This window comes from Eptesicus fuscus, chromosome 18 (genome assembly GCF_027574615.1).
Source record: "Eptesicus fuscus isolate TK198812 chromosome 18, DD_ASM_mEF_20220401, whole genome shotgun sequence".
In the NCBI taxonomy this organism is placed as follows: domain Eukaryota; kingdom Metazoa; phylum Chordata; class Mammalia; order Chiroptera; family Vespertilionidae; genus Eptesicus; species Eptesicus fuscus.
Genome location: NC_072490.1, coordinates 14849867 through 14870900, shown reverse-complemented (window position 1 = coordinate 14870900; position 21034 = coordinate 14849867). Strand labels below are relative to the sequence as shown.

Genomic DNA, 21034 nt, shown 5'->3' with positions numbered 1-21034 from the left:
AAAGAACAAAATTAGAATTCTTTTGTTCCTAGAAATGGAACTTTCCTACTTCAAAAAAAAAGTTGGAAGACTTACTATAAAAGATTCACCAGAAAGGAAACTTAGAGAAGTTAGAAAAATTGTACTTAGCTACTCCAGAATATTTGGAATGAGGAAGGTTTCACCTTGTGTTTCTAATCCAAATGTCTTCTGATTTGGGGGAAATTGTGAGTAAGCAATTAACAAAAGGCTGTCTTTATATTTTTAACGTTTAAAGTTGCATGTTATTAAGGTTAAAGAGTTTCTTTTTTGTTTCATTTGGACATAAAATCGGTTCATTCTTGTTGTTTATCAAAATAACACCTATGTTGATCCATTGGACCATCTGATGAATGAATACTAGCCTATTCATGTCACATTAGTTTCCTGCATTTTCTTATCGTAGCAGGACCAGCTTTGTAATTTCTGGGACCTAGTAAAATAAAAAAATGCAAGAACCCTTTTTGGAAAATTATTAAGGATTTTAAGATGTTGACAACAGAGTGTTTAAACCAAGTGCAGGCTTGGTCTAAGTGTGTGGCTCTGTGGTTCAGCACAGGTCTTGTGCCCATAAAGCCAATCTGATTGGTAGGAAGAGGTTCGTTATGTGTATCAATACAGAAAAATGTGTGTCCATCCCCTGCCTCGTAGGAATGAATGTACATCAGAAAAGAATTTTTTTTTTTCAATTTAGCACAAAAAAAATTTAAAGTCCTCAATGGAACATGCTCCTGATACCAACTCCAAATTTTTAATCTGATCATTCAGATGGCCTTGTTTGCATCTCTCAGCTTTTCTCCAAGTTTCCCCAGGTAAATCTTTCACTCCAGCCACAGTGATCTGCTCACTCTACCCCTTCTAAAAGCCACAGGCCCTCTCGCCTGCTCAGCTCAGGCCCCTGCCCAATGACTTCCTCACAGGCCCTTCTGGCCTCTCTTTCCCCATTTTCTAGGCATTTCCCTGGCTTCTGGAATTCCTCTCACATTTCAGTTCCTATAGCTGTAATAAATGTATAACTTCTTTGTCATTTGCTTACACCTTTTTCCTTGTCTTGTATCCTCTGCATATAATATGGTCAAATAATGTGATCCTAAAAACACACATAAGAGTTAGAGGTAGAAAAGTTTTACAGCTTGTGTCAAGGGGCTCCATTCCCAGAAAGCTCATATTCATAACAGAGCAGAACATTTAAATTACACTTCGCCTTTTAGACAGATTTCACACATTTCATATACATCCTTTCATATGGATGGGTTCTGTTTCTTAAATTTATTTTTGTCTCTAGTGTGCTGTTTGTGGGACTTAATTTCCTTTAATCAGAGTAAACCCTTTATTTTTTTATCTGTTCCATCCAATTTTATAAAGTAATAAAGCCCAGATATAGTTAATTACTAAAATTGTTGCCAATACTACTCAGGATATGGTGATACTGCCAATATTGAAATGATGATGGTATAGCTCAAAATGTTCATTCATTAGCTTCTATGTGAGGTGACAAAATTTGGCACGAGAAACCCAGTTTAGGAACATTTATACCTAGTATAAAAAAACCAAGGTTGTTCAAAATGAAGAAAGTTCAGCACCTGAGGTTTGTATATTTACATTTTCCTCTCACATTACAGACACCAAAGTAATTCTCTTTTGTATCTTTCACCCAGTGGGTTATCAATGAAAGTGTCATGAAACTGATGATGGCACTACTCTATTAACCATTATTTAGGCTGGAAGAGGTTGAAATAAAGCACATCTCACCAATTTGCTTTGTGAAGTCCCTCAGCAGGCTAGCTTAGTAGTTACAGAATGGCTTTGATGTCTGATGGGTCTCAGTTAAACTTATTGGCAAGTGTTTCACCTCTCTAAGCCTCAGCACCCTCACTGATATGAAAAGCCATAATGAAGTTTGCTAATTTAGACATTTAACAGGTATTGATGGAGCACTTCTTAAAAAATATTTTTAATGAGAAGAGATAAACCAAAGAATTGATATACTTATATACATAGCCCATGGACTCCGGCAATAGGGTAGTGAAGTCCGGGGTGGGGTGGGGTGGTGGTGGTCGTGGTTAGGTGCTGGGAGGAGGAGGTGAAGGAGAGAAAATGGGAGATATCTATAATACTATCAACAATAAAAAATACATTTATAAAATACCTTTTATTGATTTTAAAGAGAGAGAAAGGGAGAGGGAGAGATTGATAGAAACATCAGTGAGAGAGAAACATCATCAATCAGCTGCCTCCTGCATGCCCCCCTGCTGGGGATTGAGCCACAACCCGGGAATCCAACCCATGACCTCCTGGTGCATAGGTCCACGCTCAACCACTGAGCCATACGAGCCAGGCAAGAGCACATTTATTGGCCTAACATTGTTGTGTAGATTACATAAGATCATGCCTTAGTACTGCCTCTGGTTGAGGACTCAGCACAGAGCCATCCACATAAACAATACCCTCTCAGCAAAGATGTGTTGGTGATGTCCTGTAGACCTGGTCATGGTGGTCATGGTAACAGCTGGCAAATTCTGGTAAAACAAATTGAGCTTTTCCATTTTCCTTTTTGTGTTTATTTATTTTCCTGAATATGCACAAGTTCGTGAAAAGTGTATGATCCCCCTTTACTTCTTTTTCCAGAATGGAGTCTACTGAAAAATGTGAAGTGGTAATTCAACATTTTAATGGAAAATATCTGAAAACACCACCTGGCATCCCAGGTAAGACCCATATACCATTAAGTAATGATTCAATAGTGTCTGGGCTTATTGTTAGCATTAGAATGAGTACATGCTAAGGCCTTTAGTGGGTCATTGGGATGGAAAAGGATCCATTGATAAATGTATAATTTTTAATACCATGTAGCAACTCATCTTTCTTAAAACTACCACACACTTTTTGGTGATTCTTCAATGGCCTTTCTTTTGACTCTCTGCTGCTCATTCCCTAAAGTGAATTAGAAGAAAAATATAGCAAAAAGTAGTTAAAGATGCACTCAAAGTGAAGGAAGTTTCTGACTCCTGTCATTCATATTGGTACATTATCTTTATTTTTAATTTATAAATATCTGAACAGTGATATATGCACAAGGCCATAGGTTGTTGCCAGTGTCCAAACATATCTTCCCTGTCCATGACAAGAAGAATACAGAAAGTGAGCATAAGCATTTAGAAACTTTCATAGCAATTGGACATTGTCATAAAATCTGGGTGCATAAGTTCATATTTTACAAAAATATCAATTACTGACATATTGAAAAATTTCTTAAAACTGTCCATTCATCAGAGAGAGATTGAGGAGCACCAACCTAGACTGTCCCAGGTCATTTCTCATTTCCCAAAGCAAAATTCTTAGGTCCATATATACTAAAATGATATAACTTTATGCTATTAAGAATTACATTTAAAAAAAGAATTATACTCAACATACAAAAGTTGAATCTATCACATGTCAGAGCTTAAGCAGAAATGCCTGCCTTATTTTGATATTAACCTGGTAGTAGCATATATAGGAGGTATTTAATATTAGGTGAGTACATTTAAAAATATATATCTCACTCACATATGAAAACATTAAAACTTGACAGAGGTGCTAAAAACTGCAATGAATAAATAAATATCTGACTAATGCATGTTGGTTTTATTTGTTGCTCTTTTGTTTTTGGTGATTCTCCAGAATAATGTAACTTCTTCGGCCTTACAATAATTTTCCTTTTGGTCTTTCTAAAAATGTATTTATTGTTGAAAGTATTACAGATGTCCCCTTTTTGATCTCTCTAAGCTGAATTTCTATAGTGTTTATAATGTGTGTATTACTTCAAACCCATGGTTAGAAAGTTCAGGGGTTGAACATTTTATTTATTTATTTTTTTAAATATATTTTATTGATTTTTTTACAGAGAGGAAGGGAAAGGGATAGAGAGTTAGAAACAGTGATGAGAGAGAAACATTGATCAGCTGCCTCCTGAACACCCCCTACTGAGGATGTGCCTGCAACCAAGGTACATGCCCTTGACCGGAATCGAACCTGGGACCCTTCAGTCAGCAGGCTGATGCTCTATCCATTGAGCAAAACCGATTAGGGCAGGGGGTTGAACATTTTAATTCCTTCAAATATTTTGAGGTTTATACAAGAGGAAGTTTGAACAAAAAGAAATGTTTTTTGTGAAGGGGTCAGGGTTCTTTGTGAATTGGTTGGTTTGGGGAGGATGTCAGGAAAGGAGAAGAGCCCTTCAGACTGACACTTGGATGATCTGCAAAATCCAAAGTGGCATCTCTGGTTAACCGGAGAGTCAACACACAGTGAAGGCTGTGCCTCGGTCTGGTTAGCTTCCATGCACAATGCTCCCTTGAGGACTGCCTGCATTTGGAACCTATCTGAGACATACGGTGTTGTTAAGAAAAGAGTTAGCAATTTACATCTCAGCATGTAAGCTGCCGTTGCATTTTAGGAGACATACTTTTTATTTATTTTTTATTTTAGCATAAAAAAGCACTTTAAGACACTCTGCTCAGACCCATCATTGAAGAAAGGAGTTGTACTGTTGGGGGATTTTTCCTGTATTTGTCCCATTTTATCCAACAGAGGCCTGTCTATATAGAAGGTGTGAGTTATATGGCTATCTAAAAAAATTAAGAATGGATGAAGTATATAGAAAGTAGTGTTGATTTAAGTTTTAATACAGGTGTCAGGGTTTGTTTTTTTTAGGTGTCTTCCTTTTCAGAAAAAGACACTGAAATACTTATTGACTTGATTGATTTGAAACTGTTTGATTTGCATTCCCCATAAAATGTAAAGCTGACTATTTCAACTGAATGCTAAAGACAAAGAGAGTCACTGAAAATCCCCAAATGTCTGGGCATTCTTCCTGAATATGCAGGCTCTGATATCAACCTATCTAATATCATAGCTACACCCAATGGAAACATTGTGAATAGCAAGAACTTAGTTATGAGTTTCTCACTTTTATCTCATGGGAACATGAGAGGCAAAATAATTGTTCTCCGTTATAAAACTCTTAGAGATATCACTTTATGCTTTTGATATTTGCATTCATCCTTAATAGAATGAAATGTACAGTATTGATCATAATTGGTATTTGAATTTGCTTATTCATGCATTGGAATTCAGAGTTGCGTAAAGGCTAACAGAGGTATTTAATCTTTGATATTTAAATTTAGTGTTAACAGGACATCATGCAAGATGTGTGTATTTTGGAAGACACAGTAGTAAAATGCCCTCATTGGGTACATTTGGTAAGACAGGTCTAACCAAATTTAGGTGTGTGCGGTTTGCCTTTATTTGTCCTCGCTGCTTATTTGTTGTAGAAGGTTGAAATCTCACATGCAGTAACTCCCAACTTAATCCAATTATCTATTCCATTTTGAAAATTGAGTGGAGTGTCACTGTGAGCTCTGATATCAGATTGGAAGCCCTTGCTTTGATCTTTTCAAAAGGAGTGACTGATATCCTAACTTTTTCAATACTATTGTGGCTTCTGGGTGTCCTAATTAAAACCAACTACTATTGATCCGACCTACCGGCAACTAAAATAGAACTCAAAAATTATTTTAAAAACGCAGACTTCCACATTCTCAATATTTGACATCTTTGAGTTCAGGAGTTTGCGGCTTTATAGAACTCACATTGATGGTTTCAATATAATGCTTTAAGGCTGTGTGATTGGGGGACCCACAGTGATACAACAATGACCTGAGGTTCTCAGGCCCTATTAAAACTGTTGAAAAGATTGCATGTTAAGTCAGTTATCTTCTTCTCATACTAGAGCCCTGCTTTTAACCTTCCTTTAAACAAGTAGAGAACAATTGGGCCAAATTCACATTCTTGACTTCTCCATTCAGGAATGACTTGGGAAAATGTGCACGTGTCATTGAGCAAATACATTGCCATTTTGGCTCCTGTCACTTTTGACAATGATTCCTCTTAAAAGAGATGCAGAGTTAATTTTTTTCCCCTCAGAAGATTATCTAGTTTCCCAATCCTCTACTGTGTCATTTCTGTAAAAGAACCAGGAAAAAAATAACTTCAACCCAAAATTTTGACATTGCTCTGATTTTCAAATTATAAAAACATCATAGTTACGGATATTTGCAAGGACATGTAACCTGGACTACATTTATGTTGCTGTCTCCATTTTGATTTGCATTATTCTAGGAACAATTTATTCATTAAACAGATTTCTGCTGATATTTAGTTTTCATTGCTGACAGATTATGTGAGTTGAAAGCAACCTGGGTAGATGCTTCTTTTGACTTATATTTTCTTTCTCTGGGCTCCTCCTGTTTGTTCATAAAAGATCTAATTTTAATGAGTGCATCATGGATCATTAATGCCTATTAGAGTGTCTCAGAACTAGCTCTGTTCATTTTGATTTATAATGTTATCCCAAGATTGTGGTTATTTCAATCAATGAAGCTAAATATACCTGTCAAAAATAAAATTATTTGAATTCTGATACATATATATATGTATGTGTACACACACACACACACACACACACACACACACACACATATATATATATATATATTAGGAAATTAACAAAGATCAGGTGGCTATGTTGCTACTAGCAGCTGGGAAGAAGACGACAAAGATGTGTACTAAGCAGCGTCAGTCATTGTAGCCATCCTCAGAAAGAGACCATCCAACGTGTTCTCCCTTCCCTAGAGGGAAACGAAAACACTGTGTTCCATAAATGTTGCATGTCCCACATATCGATCTTGATGTTTCCTGGACAAAATGAAGGACCATTAGTCGCTTGCCTGCCTAACCCCAGACATTTCTTTGTCCTGTAATGAATTGCTCAGCAATGTTGTGTAGCCCCAAAGCGTTCCATTTTCTAACCAAAAGCAAAGGGTAAGTTCCCAGACACTTCAGGGATCTGTAGGGCATGAACTTGAAAGGCTCACTTTCAAAGAGCCCCCAGAGCAGACCATGTGGAAAAGGCTTCCACATGTTAGGACACGTATTGATGAAGGGAACGTGCAGGCTAGTTTGTAGAGAAATAAGTCACGTTTTCCTCTCAAACTAGACTTTTGCCTGTAAGCACATGTAGTAGTCTTTTTAGAAGACAATGGCATAACTCTCTGTTAGTATGATTTTCTTATCCTTCGGGTAATTACTTCTAATCCCAAATGAACTCCAAGAAGTAGGGAAGGGTGAGAAACACTCAGATCTTTCGATTTTAACAAATCCTATAATCAACAGAAATTGGGCAGATAATTAAGTGACACAGGAATCATATTTTTCTAATTAGTATAATTTTGCTAATGTGTGTTTATGTAAATAAGAAATGTATATTATTGTGGATATGTAGTATATATCGCGAGCGCAAGAGAAGAAAAATATTTAAAATATGATAACTTTTAAAGAAACTGAAGAAAATGTTTGTTAAATTTAAATTGTCCCCCAGAGTAAAATGTCAACAATGTACTTATATAAAATTTATGTTTAGAGACATGGTTCAAAATTCTGAGTATTTGAGCAATAACATACATGTTTTTATCAGTGGAAAATGTTGCAGACCCTCACAACCAGAGTTTCCTCTGTGGTATCAGTCTATTAAGTCTACAAATGTAACTATAACTGAGAGCTGAGTAAGAGGCAGGAAATAGAAAAATATTATGGTACAGGTTAGCAAAAAATATTCCTTTATTGTTCTGCTGAGAAACACTGTCTAATGCTGGCTTATCCATCTTTGTGACACTAAAACATAATTTACATAATAAACTTTGCAAATACTACAGTCCCTAACTGGGTATTCAGATTTCTCATTAAGAGGACTTATGAAACAGTGAGAAGCTACCTTCTCTACCTTCTCTCATCTTTAATGTTAGTGATGCCTTCTAGATTACTTCTGTGTACCAAACACATAGTTGACTCATGAAGCACTGTTGGAATACAATCAATGAACTTTACAAGCAGCCTGATAATTTCATGGTCAATAGTGTTAGAATCTGTGGGAATTCTATGAACATGGACTTGGCCAGTCATTTCTAAACCTTCTGATGGAGCCATACTCCTGATACTGTGAAAGTAAACACATTATGACTGATTAAAGAAGGGGGAAGGGAGGGAGAGATGATTACATTTCTAAATGAGAAGGAGAATCCAGAAAGAGAAGGTCTAGGGCCGTGGTCGGCAAACTGTGGCTCGCGAGCCACATGCGGCTTTTTGGCCCCTTGAGTGTGGCTCTTCCACAAAATACCACGGCCTGGGCGAGTCTTTTTTGAAGACGTGGCATTAGAAGAAGTTTAAGTTTTAAAAAATTTGGCTCTCAAAAGAAATTTCAATCGTTGTACTGTTGATAATTGGCTCTGTTGACTAATGAGTTTGTCGACCACTGGTCTAGGGAATCAGCTTCCTATTAGAAACGATTGAACTGGTTTTTGTGCCAGGTGCTCCCTCTCCTCTACCCACCTGTGATTGCAGCTGCAGAGGAGATGGGCAGTCTCCATACACCCTGGAAGGGTCCCATCGCAAGCATCCATGATTCTCGTCACTTTCCTACCTCTATCTAAAAGCTTGCTCAACCTGACATAGGATTTTTGCAAACTCTGGTGGAGTTATCATTCCAAGAGATAACCCCCATCAATGGACATGGGAGTCACTGTGTAAGATTGGGCCTCTTGTCCTTTGGAGGGACAACTGTGAGTTACAATCAACAGGGTCCCTTAGGGGGTCGCCCATTGTCCTAACAGGTTGAATGAGGCACCTTTTTACTGGCTTTTCTTCCACACCCTCCCCCCCTTCCCCCCCCCCCCGCTTTTACTTTTCTATCATATCTGCTTCCTGACATCAGCTCCCAATTAAACTACTTTGTCCCAGGCTCTGATTTGGGGGAACTGAAATTGAGATGTTCCAGGAATGGTGGTGGGGAACATTTTGATTTAAAACTTCTGGCCATAGAGGAAGGTAGACCCAGCTAAAGCAGTGAAATGAATTTCATGGACCAAATGTATTATTTTCATTATTTTTTTTACAGCAGCAATTATGAACCATGTATCAGGGATGATAAAGGCAAATATTAGTGGTAGTAGGCAGATGGTGGACAGGGTTTAAATTTAGCAAGAGAAGTATGGAAGAAGATAAGGACCAGTGACACATGGCTGACATCAGGACAATTGAGCCCATAAAGTGTGGATGGTAGATGAAAATGGAGATGGAATTAGGGACTAGGAAATAGTCATAATGCCAGCAAATGAAGGTAAAGTGTGGGCATAGAAAATTAAGGTCACAGAGAAAGGAATTTGTGATGTTTTGGTTTTAGATCCACGTGGAGTGGTGGACACTGATAATGAACTTCAGGGTGAGACTGCCTGTACTTGGCTGAAGTAAAATAGAGATGATCTTTAATTGACAAATTGGAGGCTTCTGATTAGAATGTTGAAAGGTTTTTCAACACTACTGTAGATTTCCTTACTTAATCTCACACTTCCCTTGTTTTTGTCTGAAGTTCTAATCTTCACAGAAGCAGGTTAGGAAGTGTGAATAGTGCTGAGATAATTTTTTATTTATTTGATTCCAAGTAATTGAAACCAGGTTTTGTTTTATTTATTTATTTATTTGTTTATTTATTTATTTATTTATTTATTTGTTATTTATTTATTTATATCAATCACTTTAAGGGCTGTTTCTTAGCCCAATGTAGATTCTCAATAAATATTCCTTGGAGTTGATGCACAATTCCATCAGTTGAATAAACTTCATACTCCTATTTGCTTTTAATGAAATTCCTGAGGATATGTGGGGGATACACAGCTCCTGCTAAACAAACATCAACAAACTTGGTGGCAAACATTAAGTGAAAAAAAAAAAATTAATATATTTTATTGATTTTTTACAGATAGGAAGGGAGATGGATAGAGAGTTAGAAATATCAATTAGAGAGAAACATCGATCAGCTGCCTCCTGCACACCCCTTACTGGGGATGTGCCCGCAACCAAGGTACATGCCCTTGACCAGAATCAAACCTGGGACCCTTCAGTCCACAGGCCGCCACTCTAGCCACTGAGTCAAACCGGTTAGGGCGTGAAATCTTTTCTTAATTTTGAAAAAACAAAACAAAAACCACACACCCTCATTTGTATATCTAAATATACAGAAAGAGAAGGAACTAAATATTCACAAGAAAAAGAAACTTAATTTGATGGAAAAAGGTACTAGTTACTTTTAAAATGCCTCATTTCTTTAAGACTGCTTTTCAGGGGGCTATGCTGGCGGTTTAATTGTTATTTCTTAAAATAACTCATTCCTGGCACAATGATAAATTCTGCTTTCTGACATGTCAAATGATTTCCACTAATTTATATTGAAATAATGTCTAGTCCTTTACTTTTTGTCACTGGATCTAGGTAAGCACTTTCTCCTTTTTCCCTCTTCACATAAAAAAATGTGACTATCTTGAGAATAAACAGAAAAGAGAGTTTCTTGGTCTATGCATTTGTCCTGTTTGGCATAACTTGGGAGTTGATTCTCCCTGTCTAGGGGAAGTACTACATTGGCTTATTATTCCTATTATATATAATAGATAGATATAGATATAGATATAGATATAGATATAGATATAGATATAGATTATTTCTGTTATATATACATATATATAAGTTCCTATTTATATAATAAAATCTATAATGCTTAATTAGCATAATATGGTCAATATGCTTTGCTAACTATATAGTTTCTATAATTATGTATAAGCTTCAATGAGTAATAGCAGAATTTGTCTGGAATCTCTACTTTTCTTTTTTACACAGTCATAATTTCATGAAATAGAGAAGAGGGACAAGGAGGTTTTCTATACATCTCCAGAATGAACAGCCATCTTCATCTATTATTTCTAACATAGTAACTACCTTCAGGTCTTCAAAAATTTCTGCATTAAAGATTTCACAGAGAAAACTTAGGAAATAAATTATTAAACCTTACTTGTATTTCTAAGACAATGTTGGGCTTTGCCTTCTGTCAGCATCACTAATGAATAGTTAAACCATTTAGTGTCTGTCCCGAATAAGTCCTATTAGCAAGAAAAGAGGGTTGAGTGGCTTAAGACCAATTAAGATACAAGCCATGGAAACCAAGCTCTGAATAATTAAGTGCTTAGTGAATTTCCAAATCTAGAAACTCATTTATTAGGATTGATTTAAAACATTCTAGCCAATTTTTGGATGAATGTGTAGTATCCTAAATGAAACACTTGCCACTCTCTCCAAGTAATTGTCAAGAAGCCTGCATGCACACACTCATTATTTATTATCTAATTTTTTTCAGAGTGAAACATCTGAAAAATTTAAGAAAATGCTTTAATAGATATAATGATACCGCTCATTAGGCAAGCTCTGAACCAGCCATCACTTGTTTATCTTAAAACTACTTCCTCTGATTTATTCTTTAAAAAAAAATATTTATTGTTGAAAGTATGTCCTTCTTTCCTCCCCCCCTTGACCCCCTGCAACCCACAACCACCCCAGCCCCAGCCCTTCACCACCCTATTATCTGTGTCCATGGGTTATGCATATATGCATATGAGTTTTTTGGTTGATTACCTCCTGCCCACCCACCCTCCCCAGCCTTCACTCTTTTCCATGCTTCCATGTATCTGGATCCACTCTGTTCATCAGTTTATTTTGTTAATACCTTCTAATACTTTCTAAGAAATTCTGCTCTAATATCAATGCAACATTTTTATGCAGATTTTCCTGATTTTTAACTCCTCTGCTCTTAACCCTCATTATATTACATTAAATTATTTTCTCCTTTATTGGGTATCCATTTGTGATATGTAGTTTTGTATGGCAATTGCTGTATACTTTCCTTATCCCATTGGACCACAGAATTATGCCTTTTTAAAAATTTTTATCTCATATCTCCTCCAATGCCGAGCAATTGAACATAGGAGTTACTTAATATACACAGACTGAAATTATTTAAAAATAGTTAAGCTCAGTTATCGTGATGTATTTATCAACACTGTCTTAATTCTCTCTTAATAATGCATTTGATTAGTAAATGCTTATAAAGTGAATGCCGATACCATCAACTACGGTGATTCCATATAGAGATACTTTGCATAATATGTTCCTCTTTGTGAATTTTAAAATATTTCAATCTCAAAAGCTTTCTTTGGGATGAAGACAGTGATCAAAAGCACAAGAATCCTTTTCTTTCACACAAAGGTTAAATCATCTTTCCATTTCACATTCTTTCTACTGTCTCTAGATTTTAAAAAAAAGAAGAAGAAGAAGACATAATGGCCTATGGAAATTAAAAGGAGCAAAAGAAATATAAAATAAATGTGTTGGAACAGCAAACATCCTGTTAGTTGTTACAATTAATTCTAAATAGCAAGTAGACATAACTTCTTTTCCTAATTAAAATCTTTTGAAAGCACAGTTCTAGTCTTCACAAAGGTTTCTCTTTCCTAAACCTTCTGCAGGTGTGTCCTTGCAATTCATGGGCTGGAGTGCCCCAGGCAATCAGCAAAATGGATTCATTAATCTATTTTTGTTTTGTTTTGCTAATCCTTACCAGAGGATATTTTCCCATTAATTCTTAGGGAGAGTGGAAGGGAGGGGGAGAGACAGAGAGAAACGTCAATGTGAGAGAGACTGGCACCCCGGCCAGGGCCAGGGATTGGAATCGAACCTGGGACCCTTCAGTTTGTGGGCCAATGCTCTATACCCTGAGCCAAACCGGCTAGGGATGGATTCATTAATCTTTACATTGATTTGAACTGTAGTTAGAATAAGTATTTATACTCCCTTTCCCTGATGGCTTAATGAAGTCCTATTATCAATAGCACTGAGAGATTCTCCCCTTGACCTTTGTCACCTGTTCGATCCTAGATTTTTCATCAAGCTGTTTAATTACATTGTTAATCTCTTGCTGCCTTAGTCCAGTTTGACACAGAAATGTATTCGTCCTGGATTTAGTAGAATTATTTTACACTCTTTCAGCTTCTGTAGAGAAGACAATTTCTGTCTTTGGGTTACCTGTTTTAACTTCAGGATTTAGGCATTTCCAGTTTCTGCACATTTTTATTTTATTTTGTCTGATTATAGAGAATTTCTCTTACTACTCTTCATATGTGATCACTTCAGTTTTAGTTTTGACGCCAGAATCTCCTAAAAGATAGAGGGAGCATTGGCTGATGCTATGGTGGTAAGCATTTTGCAGTATGTACATGTATCAAATCAACACATTGTACACCTTAAACTTAACATTATATGTCAATTATCTATATCATAAAAGGCATGTGGCCGTTACGGTGTCACGACCAAACAACTGGTCACCAGGAGGTGTGGTGCTGTCGGGGGGGTGGGGGGGCGCAGTGAAGAGGGTGCAGCAAGGCGGGCCTGGGCGTGTGGCGAAGAGGTGGAGAGGGGAAGGTGGCACGTGGGGGAAGGGCATGAGCTGGGAGCATCCATGGAGCGTGCGAGGCATTGCGAGGCAGCGGACATGGCCCTGATGGCAGGCTAGGCCTAGGGGACCCTATACGTGCATGATTTAATGGTGCACTGGGCCTCTAGTATCTCAATATAAAGCTGGGGAGATACAGTTTGCTCCAGGAAATAACTCTGTTCCCCTGTCCCCACATCCTATCAATGCACACCTTTTTCGTGGGGAGAAAGTGAAAGGTTTACTCTCTGCCTAACATTGTGCTTAGTGCTTTATGGATTATTCTATTTCATTCTCAGTGGGCACTATTCCATTTTACAGATGAAGGGGCTGAGACTTAACAAAATTTATGTAAATTACTCAGACTCAAGCATAGTTAGTGGACTGATTGATCCCAGAATTTAGTTCTGCCACTTACTAGCTGTGAGACCTTTGGCAAACGACTTAACCTTTCTGTGCCTCAATTTCCTCATTGACAAAATGGAGAAAATCATAGTTCCTTTCTATGCTGGTATTGTGAGGGTGGCTGTGAATTAAATGAGTTATATAGTAATGTAAATATAATATTTTTATCTTAGAACTAGAGGCCCGGTGCATGAATTTGTGCATGGATGGGGTCCGGCCTGCCCGCCCTCATCAGCGGGGAGAGGACGTGGGAAGTTGGTGGGCCGGCCCTGCCCCCGATCAGGCCAGTTGGCCAGCCACAGTGCACATCAAGTGACTGGTTGTTCCAGTTGCTTGGCGTTTATATATATATAGATGCTCTTGATTAATACTATTAATACTATTAACGGGACTTAGTTACCCTAAGTCCTATATCTTTTTTTGGATGAAGAGGAGAAATACTATAGGAGAAGAAACCAGTGAGACATTTAGTCACACTTCCCAAACTTGGAGGGCGAAGTTTCTTATCTTACTTGATAAACAGAATGAATATGAATATTCTGTATTGCGTTTAATGTTTTATTCCTTTAGTCCATTCAAAGCTTTCCTCCTTGGGATTCAATTGTTTCCTTCAATACTCATTCTAGTTTTCAGAAGAGTGAAAATATTTGGCCATTACGTGCAGCAAGCCATGCACTTGGTTTTTCTACTAGTGTTTAATAAATGGTTCTTTTGTTACAAAGGAAAGGTAGCCTATTTATAGAAACTTCCTTTAGAGAAACAGTCTTTCTTCAAAAGCTGAGCTGAAGAATGACTTTCTTTTCTATTCTGAATTGTATGTTAAGATTGAGAACCGGGTAGAGAAGAAAAGGCACATTTAAAAAGCTTCAATTAGAGGAGTTACAGACTGGTGTGTTTGTTTGTTTGTTTGTTTGTTTGTTTGTATTCCCCTCAAACTCTATGGTATCGTTTCATTGGATGGACCAAAAGGTCATAGAAACTAAGTGGCACCTGATAATGCTTTTTATTCCTGGCGTTCCTGAGATACTGGAGAGAAATGTCTTGCTATCAGTGATGTTTTTAGGCTGAAATGTACCACTTAGAAATATAATTACCACAGGTACCCAATTCAAAGAACTGAACAGAGTTCCTTCTGTGGTTGTAAAGGGGCTGCAAATCTCAGAGCCATAAAAGAAAGTAATTGTCTACTGGGGTGAATATAATTCCAGCAATCCTAGATTAAGAACTCCCCAAAAAATCAAATCTTAATAACAAGGTAGAAAATCCATATAGTTCAATGATTGAAGGCACAAAATGTATACTTTAAAATCTAAATTATCTTATGGTAAATCAATGGCCTTTATACTAGTAGACATTTTAATTTGCTCTGGATTTATTCATAAAAACACATGGTTTAAATTTGATTGTAAAGTAGACATAGGAATACATTTTAAAAGTGTGGGATAACCATATAGCCGAAGAAGTATAATGGAGAGGCCGGATAATGGTAATAAAAGAGGGATGATCAACTCCACCTACAGGGATCAAGTATTATTCTAAAGGAGGACCCCTTTTTACTGCTGTTCTAGATTTTCATGAGATACAATAATCGTGATAAATAGTTATCAGGTAATTAGCATTTTCAACTATGCAATTAATTCATGTTTGCCTTGCAAGTATATAAAGAACATATTTTTCCATTGATTTTAGAGAGTGGAAGAGAGAAGGAAAGACAGAGAGAAATATCTATGTGAGAGAAACACATAGATTGGTTGCCTCCTGCACACGCCTTGACCAGGGTCCAGGCCGGGAAGGAGTCTGCAACCAAGGTACATGCCCTTGACTGGAATTGAACCTGGGACACTTCTGATGCTCTATCCACTGAGCCAAACCTGCTAGGGCTACAATACAGCTTTGTAAAATAATATATTCTGAGAAGAAACATTCAGATGTATAGCTCTTAGGTTTAAGAAATCTCTAAAACAGTTTGATTACAAATTTGTTTTCCAGTATGATGTTCTTCCATGACACCCTCATTTTTTATTTTTGTTACTGATTACAAAGTTGTAAAAATCAAATGTGAAGTGAAATCAGATGAGCCTCTGAATGATTAATGTGATAAAAATATCCTGAAATATATACATACAAGAGGCCCAGTGCACACATTCATGCTCGTGTTGGTTCTGGCTGGCTTGGCCCCTATTGGGGCAGATCGGGGCTAGGCCTGTCCGGAGGAGGAGACAGCGGGAGGTTGGCCAGCCGGCCTGCCCCAAGTGGAACTCAATCAGGACCGGGTCAGCTGGGGGGAGGAGCCATGGGCAATTGGCCAGCAGGCCCGGCCCTTGATTGGGGTAGGGTGGGCCGATTGGGGGTGAGGCCACCCATGGGGAGGGGATATGAGTGGTGGGCCAGCCAGCCCCACCCCCCAAATCAGGTGGGATCGATTGGGGGCCAGCAGCCTGGGGGAGGGGCCATGGGTGGTTGGCCGTCCAGCCCTGCCCCTGATCGGAGTGGGGGGGGGGGCGCCTAATGGCATAGCTGGCTGGGAGGAGGGGCCATGGGCCGACCAGTGTGGTGGGGGCCCATCGGGGGTGGGGCCAGCTGGGGGGAGTTGCTGCAGGCCAATTGGGGTGGGGGGCCATCACAATTGGGGATGGCTGGGTGAAGGGGCTGCAGGAGGTTGGCCAGCCAGCCCCACCCTCATTTGGGGCGGGGGTGGTGGTGGTAATCAGGGGCAGGGCCGGCTGGGGGGCAGGGTCGAGGGGGGGTTGGCTGGCCACCCTGCCCTTAATTGTGGTGGGAGAGGCCGATCAGGGGAGGGGCCAGGATGTTGGCTGGCCAGCCTCATCCCCAGATTGGGCCAGTTTGCCAGCCACAGTGGGCATCATAGCAACTGGTCTTTCCAGTTGTTATGGCATTATGGTTGCTGGCTTTTTATATATACAGATATTCTAAAGTTATGGATGAAAGATCCTTGCCACACAGAGCAGCTTGCTGCTTTTGGAACCTTGATACTAAAACAATTCCAACCAAGAAGCTTTCCTTTAAATGGATGAGAGCCAATTTGTGCTGGTTAGAACCAGGTGGAAATGGCCAGGAGGAGTCCCTGGAATCGAGCAGAACTAGATGGAGCTGGGTGGTCAGGTTGGGTTGGATTTTAAACTACGTGGGTTACGTGTTATCCAGTTAGATTTTTAAACAAATGAATTGTATCTTTCTGTTTTAATGAAATGCTTTCTATATTGATATTAAGCATTTTTCTATATTTCTCTGTGTGTTTTTTTAGTTTTCTGTTGAAATTTACTTCCGTATTTAAATAGTAATTTAATTACTCTATGACATAAAGCAGGCGTCCTAAAACTACAGCCCTCGGGCCATATGCAGGTGTTTTTGCCGTTTTGTTTTTTACTTCAAAATAAGATATGTGCAGTGTGCATAGGAATTTGTTCATAGTTTTTTTTTTAAACTATAGCCCGGCCCTCCAACGGTCTGAGGGACAGTGAACTGGCCCCCTGTTTAAAAAGTTTGAGAACCCCTGATATGTTTTCCATTGTACATTTTACAAAATCACATTAAATGTAAGAGATTCATTAGCATTCCCTTCTGCATCTTTTACTTTACGTTTAGCTCTTTAATATATTTGGTATCATCAAATAAGTATCTAAATTGATTATTTAACAAGGTATCTCAGCAGCACTTAGAAATTAATCCACTCCTTTCATACTGTTTGATGTCACCTTTTCCTTTACTAATTTAATTACCCATGATAGGTGTGCTTGCTTTGCTTAAGAGTCAAACTGGTACGTTTATCTAATCATTAAAATGCATGTTATCTCACAGAGCTAGTCCCTGCTGTAGATTTTACTTTCAAATTTTTATTTTCAATGTTTAGATATTCTGACTTCTTCCATTTTCCAGATCTGTCACACATCCTCCAAAATGTAAATGGTATATTATTAGGGTGCTATGTCAAGATATAGAATTATTTACTAAAAACTCCTTCATGCTGCCCCTTTGTGGTCAAACCTTCCCTCCTACTCTTAATCATCAAAAACCATAATTGTGTTTTCCATCCATATAGTTTTGTCTTTTGTAGAATATTATACAAATGGAACCACACACAGTGTGTAGTCCTCTGAATCTTCCTTCCTTCACTTAACATAAGGCATTTAAAATGCATGCATGTTGTTGAGTGTATCTTTAGTCCATCCTTTTTATTTCTGAGTAGTATTTCATTGAATTGTTCTACCTCATTTTGCTTATTCTCCAGTTGAAGGGCATTTCAGTTCTTACTCGTTTTCAGAAAGTGGATATGGTAAAATACCCATTTTTAATGCCAAATCGGTGTCTTTTTTGGTGCTACTATTTGGGAGTGGATCCTGACTTTTATCTAAAAGCTGAGGTAATCATTATCTAATCCTTGACTTGTTGTCTCTTAAGAAACTAAATTTTAAACTATAAAGCCATTTATTTTCTTGGGAAATTTAAAACTTAATTATGATGGATTCTTCTAATGTATTTTCATTTACTTTATGTTTTGAAGTGATAATATGTGCAGATAGTTGCCAAGTTGAAAAGCTTCACAGTAAAAAGTAGTTTCTCTCTCTTTCCTGTGGTACAGCCACCCTAGTTTTCTCCCTAGAAGGATTAGTAGGAACTTGGCTCGAATTTCCAGAGGCTGTTCCTGAATTCCAAGCACATGTTTATCTTTTTATTCCAATGGGGGCAAATATATACTCTTTTCAACCTTGATTTTTTAGCTTAATAACGTACCTTGAGGATTATTCTTAACAGTATAAGGAAAGCCTTATCTCATTACTTTGGATGGTTGTATAGTATTACATTGTGTAGAAGAGCAGTACATTTTTAAAAAATATATTTTATTGATTTATTCACAGAGAGGAAGAGAGAGGGAGAGGGATAGAGAGTCAGAAACATCGATGAGAGAGGAACATTGATCAGCTGCCTCTTGCACACTCCCTGCAGGGGATGTGCCCGCAACCAAGGTACATGCCCTTGACCGGAATCGAACCTAGGACCCTTAAGTCCACAGGCAGATGCTCTATCCACTGAGCCAAACCGGTTAGGGCAAGAGCAGTACTTTTTATACAGATGTTTAAAGTTTCTTACTTATCGATCTCTGGGTGTTTCCAATCATTTTCTATTACAAACAGCACAAAAATGGTTAGCAAGAAAAAAAATTTTTTTTTTTTAACATCCATATGTATGGGAACTCTGCATATACTAGTATGAGAGAGTCAGAGATCCCACATTCAGAGATAGAAAGGGAACATGGGTATATAAGACATCCTGAGCTAGGGATGAGGTAGGGAGCCTTGGGGCTTCAAATGGCCATTGCAGGATGATTAGAAGTGCAAATCTTTAATAAATAGAAGTTTGCCCTGCTCTATAGAGAGCTCAAAAGAAGACACTTCTGATAATCTCTTATGGGCAAAGCCTCTAATTCAAATTCTTCTAGATAAGGTGGGAGGGGGCAGAAGGTTCTCTTGAGCCTGCAGCTAGAGTTGCCTTTAGCTCAAAACAATCTGCCAACCACAGAGGCATATCTTGGGGGGACTCATTCTGTGCCCCCATACTTTACACCCCTTAATTTTGTGAAGTGTCTTTTGTAAAATTGGGTAGGCCCGTGGTCCGCAAACTGCGGCTCACGAGCCACATGCGGCTCTTTGGCCCCTTGAGTGTGGCTCTTCCACAAAATACCACGGCCTGGGCGAGTCCGTTTTGAAGAAGTGGTATCAGAAGAAGTTTAAGTTTAAAAAATTTGGCTCTCAAAAGAAATTTCAACCCTTGTACTGCTGATATTTGGCTCTGTTGACTAATGAGTTTGCCGACCACTGGGGTAGGCCATTATGAGGACTCCATGACACAATTTAACCTTGACGTGGATGGAAAGTATTGATGTATTTTGTGGATTTCAGCCCTATGACTTTTCAAAGAGCATGATTCATTCATGAGTAAGCTGTAACCTATACTCCTTGTATAGTCATTAGAAAACCCTGCCTTGATGATTTTCCATCGAATATCAAAACTCGCAGAAGTATGCCATTGAAAATGAACCTATACAGATTCTCCAAAATGACCCAAGTGATACTCCCTCCTCCTTTCCTTTCTCTGGTATTTACCAAGTGTTTCACAGGAAGTGATTAAGCATTCAGGAGAATTACTTAATTTTCAAAAGGACTGCTTTTTTATGTCTTGCTTTTTGAGTCAGAGGGATTTTGAAGTTTCAAATACGAAGATACTATGTAGCCTCAGTGGTAAAATATTTCTACTTTGATATTGAGTGAAATTTCCCAAATTGCATAATCTTTGAATATAAATTGTATTCACATTTACTTTTCAAAGCTGTTAATTCTTTGTGGACAAAGTCTCCAGACTCTGCACTCCACAGACCTTTGCTGTTTGTTTAGCGTGGGCTCCTCCCTGCCCTGAGTCTCAGCCTTGGGTGGAGACAGGCCAGGAAGGCTGAGTGAGCCCTCCCACCCCAGCCCTTGGTAGAATGTGCACCTATTCCTCTGTAACTTATTCCAAACTGCTTGTAAAATTGTGCAAGGAATCCTGCTTTTAAAGTCACTTTAATATTTTTGTTTGTTTTTTAAAAGCCTCTCAGACATAAGTGGGGTGAATAGGTGAATAACATTGATTTCTTTCAAAGAAGGGTGTTATGTAAATGCCGCCTAGTAGAATTGCATTTCCATTTCCTGCATTGATCTCATCTTAAAGCCTTGAAGTCGATCCTGTTTTTTATGTGTTGCTGTTTTAACAGAAATTCCATGTTGCAAAATGAAAGTGACTGACCAAAGTTGTTGAAATGATGCTTAAAAGCCTCTTAGGTATCATCTTTGGAGTTTCAGGATGTCATTTAAAAATATATGTATGGCAAAGGAACAAATGGCGGTGCACTTTAGCTGACATCATTATTCAAATAGATTCTCAGTGCTTTGTGTGTTTTTTTCTTTTTCTCCTAGAAAATCCATTTTTGGAAGATGGCTTTTGAACTAGACCAGTCTATAAGGAATAGATTTTACTGTTTATCATTAAGAGCGGAGGATTTACTTACCTTAGAGATGGTACAGTTGAACCCATCATTAAGTGGCTAGAACTCTCCTCTAGTCCAAACTCCATCTGCTCAGCTAGGAGAACCAGGATACATAGGACCTTCTCCTCTCCTAGGACATCCTGGGGCGTCCACTAAAAGCTGCTTTA

At 38.2% G+C, this 21034-nt stretch overlaps 1 protein-coding gene across 8 annotated transcripts in view; it reads left to right on the top strand.

Annotated features, from left to right (window-relative positions):
• Window positions 1-21034, top strand: part of RBMS3 (RNA binding motif single stranded interacting protein 3) — a 643143-nt gene that overhangs the window by 411180 nt on the left and 210929 nt on the right. For all 8 annotated transcript variants that reach the window (XM_054708096.1, XM_008153779.3, XM_054708097.1 and 5 more), the window contains exon 6: window positions 2647-2726. In XM_054708096.1, coding sequence (XP_054564071.1) covers window positions 2647-2726 — 80 coding nt within the window. The remainder of the gene's footprint in view (window positions 1-2646; window positions 2727-21034) is intronic.